The sequence below is a fragment of the Terrapene carolina genome, unplaced genomic scaffold (genome assembly GCF_002925995.2).
Source record: "Terrapene carolina triunguis isolate 2854851 unplaced genomic scaffold, T_m_triunguis-2.0 Scaffold50433, whole genome shotgun sequence".
In the NCBI taxonomy this organism is placed as follows: domain Eukaryota; kingdom Metazoa; phylum Chordata; order Testudines; family Emydidae; genus Terrapene; species Terrapene triunguis.
Window position 1 is genome coordinate 1 of NW_020714784.1, and position 5468 is coordinate 5468.

The 5468-nt window shown below is 43.1% G+C and overlaps 1 protein-coding gene across 1 annotated transcript; it reads left to right on the forward strand.

Moving 5' to 3' along the window:
- The first annotated feature begins 680 nt into the window (after positions 1-680).
- Positions 681-1391, forward strand: LOC113405740 (interferon epsilon-like). Its single transcript, XM_026646993.1, has one exon. It carries the CDS (start codon positions 681-683, stop codon positions 1389-1391), a length of 711 nt encoding a protein of 236 aa, XP_026502778.1.
- Positions 1392-5468: the final 4077 nt, after the last annotated feature.

Here is a 5468-nt window from a genome sequence, read left to right on the forward strand (position 1 = left end):
TGTGTGTGTGTGTGTGTGTGTGTGTGTGTGTGTGTGTGTGTGTGTGTAACACACACACACAGATCTGGAAGTAAACAAAAAGTGAAAAAAGCTTCCATTCTTGCAGAGCGCACTGTCTCCTTTGTTTTCCTAGAAGGAAGATACTGATATTTTCTGGTGTCTCCATATTAAGTGTGCTTTCCAGGTTGAAGTTGAAATTTACCAATATTTTTGGGAGGCCTAACATAGGTGCTGGCACACCCCCTGGCTTGAAGTGGTTTCCTTCATATTCAGGGTTTACAGTTTGGTTCAGTGGCTCTCAACAGCCCCACTATACAAATTGTTCCAGCTCCCCTGAGGCCTAACCCTTTCCACCCACTTCCTCTATGCCTCAAAACTTTAAATATACCTACACTATTTTTGTCTGTCAAATGAAGAAGGTTATGAATGGGAAGTGTAGGGTTTGATGAATTGGGGGTCTTCTCTACCACTTCTGAAGTGTGGATGATCTTATTAAATTATATCTTTAAGTTAATGTATCATGAAAAGCCTGTATGTATGTGGTTCCACCATGAGTTAAAGGGGTTGTATATTGTCATTTGTGGTCACTTTCACAAAAATACAAAAAGGAGGAAGTGTGGTAAAAGAACTAGAAAGCAGTGAATTAAACAGAAAGAAAAAGACTGAAGCCTTAAACGAAAATGATGAAACAAAAATTCTGCAGCCAAATATTTAAATTCAGAGACATGAAGGAAAGACACAGCAGTCTACGTAGGACCCTCAACAAACTCCAGGCTCAAAGTTCCACACAAAGAAAAGAAGTGGAAGACATCACCATGACCACCAGGTGTTTGCTGCATGTTTGCCTCATGCTGCTCTTCTCTACGGAAATCTCATCTCGGCTCTGTACCATGCTTCACTTCCAGCAGAACAAAGTGAACAAAGAAAGCTTGGAGCTTCTGCAGAAAATGAGCGGAAATTTCCCCTCACAATGCATAAATGAAAGGGCAGCTTTCAAACCCACCCAGGATGTTGTCCAACTTCCAGTGTCCCAGAAGGAGAATGCCAAGGTGGCAATTCAAGAGATCCTCCAAGAGATCTTCAACATCTTTAGCAAAAACCTCACTCAGAGTGCCTGGGATGAGACTTCCATAGTCAGGTTCCAAAATGGACTTTACCAGCAAATTCAGCGGCTGGAGGCATGTTTGAGAACACAGATGGAGAAGGAATTAACCAAACCGGAAAGTGAGGAACTCCAGCTCACCAGTCGGAGAGTGAAAAAATACTTTCAGGGGATAGATGCTTTCCTGGAAGAAAAACAATACAGCCTTTGTGCCTGGGAGATCATTCGCATGGAAATACCGAGATGTTTTGTACTAGTTGACAAACTCACTGGAAGGCTTAGTAACTAAGGTACAGTCAAAACTTTTCCCTAGAGTAAATGAATTAACATTACTGTAATTTATACAGCTGAATAGAGATAGCGGATATTTTATCTCTCTGCTTATATAGGGCCTGATCCTTCTTCTACAGGGTAAAATGGCCAAATAGCAACTGATTTCCATGGCAGCAGCTTTAGGCTCTTCCTGTGCTGGAAATGGATTTGCAATTACATGGAATTATTTTTCTGTGTTTCTACTATTATTTATTTTTGCACATCTTCATAATCTCTTACATATCAGTACTGTTGTGCAGTAGGTAATTGGCAGACCTTGCAACAAAGTACATATATGTGGTGTGGGAGGGAGGGAAGTATTATCTGATGACCAAAGTACTCTGACTTCGACATATGTAGTGTGTTTCTATGATCATCATCATTGCTATTAATTAATCTGTCCTCATGAGAACTATTTCTAGTATTCCAAGGTTTGAGAAGCTTCATATTTTTTTTAAAAGTCTCTAGGCACATACTAAAAGACCTGCGAGCTTAAATGGGGAAAAGATATTTTCATTTAATTTATTGAGATCAATTCAATGAAAATTATATTTTTTCCCTTTGTGTTTCAACTATTTCCAATTTCATTTCAGCTCCGCATCCTGCAACTACTAGGTTAAAACAGAAGGATGCAGTGGAATCCCTCCTTTCTGCTGATTCTTCCCACGGTGACGTCTAACATTTCAGAATGCTTGATGTGTTATGCAATACATTCACTCTATTACGGAATTCCAACTGCACAAATTACATTTTATGTGATAATATTCTGTTCATTTACTGTGTTTAAAATGCAAAATTAAGGGTATTGATGCAAAAAAGTTTCAAGACAATTAAGAATTTTAAAAGAAAGGGTTGGACCTTAAACATTGTTGACATTATGTGTTTGCTATATAGTTCTGTGGTTCAACTCTTCTCTGATCAAATCTCACCTCTGAACTGTAACATGCAGCTTAACCACAGTATAACAGCATAACACATGTGAACTGGAACAGCTTCCAAACAAAGGTGTGTGGATAATTTTCCTATACTGTCAGAACAAAGAGCGATTTCAGGTGGCAGCAAGAGGTTCTCAAGTTCTGAAAGTCCCTGTGGGAAAATGCCCAGGTGACAATCCAGGAAATCTTCCAACACATTTCCTGCTGCTTTTGCAAAAAATCTCTCCCAAGCTACCTTAAGCGGGAGTTCCATTCAGAGGGTCCAACTTAGACTCATCAGCCAGCTGGGCATCTGGAGACATATTTGGTTGCAATGATGGACAGTGGGACTCTTACCAGGAAGGAAGGAAGGACTTTCAGCTCACCAGGATGAAAGTGAAGAGATACCAATTATTTCCTCTAGCAGAGAAGCAGAGAAGCATCAGTGCTGGCAAGAGAATCCAAGTGGAATTAAACAGTTTTCAACTATAGGACAAATTCACAAAGAAGTTTAGAAATTAAACACATTTTTAGAAGTACTAACCAAAAATCAATTAACATTTTATACATTCTTTAAAATTAGATGCAGCGGAATTTTAAAAGCTGTTGCTACTATTTATTCTATTTGTGTATTGTGGAAATATTTTCAGATCATTTTATGATATTTGTAACAGGATATTTATGTCAGTCTATTATTTATTGCTCTTATTTATAAATTATCATAGATAAATTTGAATAAATTATTTTACACAAAATGGCAATATATAGTGGTAGTGATTTGTATCAAATACCCATTTAAAAAAAGTCCAACAAAAAACTATCATTGTTCAGCCTTAAAACCCCAAGTTCAGAAAGTACTTATCCACACAACTTATGGTATGTGACCCATCCCACTGATGTTCGTGCTTCCAGTTGGGAACATACTTAGATACACTGATGAATCAGTGTGCAAATTCACTGTACTTCCATATTAATAAAGTAGCTATGGAATGATAATTAGTCTTTCCACTGTAACAAACGATGCACCAGACCTGACCTCTGCCTCTTTTTCCTCTGCTACTTTTTCCTTGGTTATTTTCCCCTACCAAATAACTTCTTGTTGTGGATGTTTGGTTTAGTAGATGTGTTGGAAGAGGCCAAACTACTGGGTGGTTGGAGAGAGGGCACCAATCACCAACACTATGCACCCTCAAAAACACACCACTTAAGTTAGCATTTAATTGGCTTGCTCATAACTCCATCAATCAGGTTTGTGTGCATTCACATACCACCTCCCCACAATACATTTACAAGCACCGCCCCCGACCATTAAGTATGGGCTTCCACGAATGCTTCTCATTTGTGTGTCCCCCACACACATTCTGTTCCATTATTTTTGTGTGAGCACAGAACAGACTAAATTCATTCTTGAGTGCACACCACAAACAAAATTACATGTGAGTAATGAGAGCAGGAATAGGCCATTTGAATGAGGATTATCAAAGTTTCTCTGTCACCTCTAAAATGCAGCCCCCAGTTTGGGGGGAATATGTCAGTCAGTTACTACCCAGGAACAATACTGAATTCTTCTGAAAAACTCTAACTACCCCAAACCTATTCTGTGCTAGAGAGAAACTATTCCCATTCATGCCATCAGACCTTTAATTAAAAAAAGGGCCATACTGAGTGGAGAATTCAGTTGAGCTCTTTGACAATATCACCCGTATCATAAGGAGCAGCCAATGACTGTGGGGAATCCCAACTCGCATTTCTTAAAAGGGGGAAATTCTGTAAATATCCCCCACTGAGGTTCTCCCACATCCTTCCAATGGTGGGAAGGAACAAGGAGGAGCAGGTTGGACCCCAGCCTTCCTCACGGAAATGGCTGTAGTTCCATCTCCAGACTAAGCAGATTCTATGATTTCTGCACAGATGACAAAGGTCTCATCACTTTGCATTACCACCCATTACACTCCCTGCCCCATCTTTTCAGTGTCAAGGAGAATAATCCATGGGCGTCCCAGGAAAGAGGGAATGATGGGTGAAGGCAGCAGACCTTACTCCACCTCAGCCCACATCACACATGCTTCCATGTGAAGCAGCTGAGATGCTCACTCAGAGAACTCTATCGCTGCATGAAGCCTCTGGGGCAGGTTCTGTGGCCTTTGTAACTAACTTTCCTCAAACTATACACTACTTCTGTGCCTATGTGCTGTTGATATACAGCTTTATTGAAACAGATTCTGTTCTTTCATTACCCTGTATTTACTTTGATGCCTTGGTCTTTCCTGTTAGTATTAATAGTATTCTTAAGGGCGGTTTAGGTTGGATATTCGGAAAAACTTCCTAATTGTCAGGGTGGTTAAGCACCGAAATAAATTGCCTAAGGAGGTTGTAGAATAACTGTCATTGGAGATTTTAAAGAGCAGGTTAGACAAACACCTGTCAGGGATGGTCTAGGTCAGGGGTGGACAAACTATGGCCCACGGGCTGGATCCGGCCCACGAGCCATTTTAAGCCAGCCTGTGAGCCGTACCAGCGGCTCAGCCCCGCTCCGGCACTCTGGCTGGGGCATTGGCCCGAGGTCGGACCACATGGCTCAGCCCCACTCTGGCGCTCCAGCGGGGACACTGGGTCAGGCCCGCACCTCTTAGACATGGCTTGGCCCCACTCTGGCCGGAGCACTGGGTCAGTTGACACACCACATGGCTCCCAGAAGCCGGTATGGCCCCACTCCGGCTCCTACGTGCTCCAATGGGAGTACAGTGGCGGTGCCTGCGGACGGGGCAGCATGCAGAGCCACCTGGCCACGCCTCTGCTTAGGAGCCAGAGAAGGGACATGCCACTGCTTCCGGGAGCCGCGTGAGGTAAGCGCTGCTCGGAGCCTGCACCCCTTGAGCCTCTCCCCATGCCCCAACCCCGTGAACCAGCCCTGATCCCCCTCTTGCTCTCCAAACCCCTCAATCACAGCCCAGAGCACCCTCCTGCACCCCAAACCTCTCATCCCCACCCCAGAGCCCGCACTCACAGCCAGAACCTGCACCCTTTCCCGCACCCCTAATCACCCTCCCGACCTCCGAACGCCTTGGTCCCACCCCAGAGCACCCTCCTACACCACAAACTCCTCATCCCCAGCCCCACCCCAGTGTCCACACCTCCTC

What these genes read in the sequence shown, in the direction of transcription:
- LOC113405740 (XM_026646993.1), top strand. Translation starts at nt 681, where the DNA reads ATGATGAAACAAAAATTCTGCAGCCAAATATTTAAATTCAGAGACATG.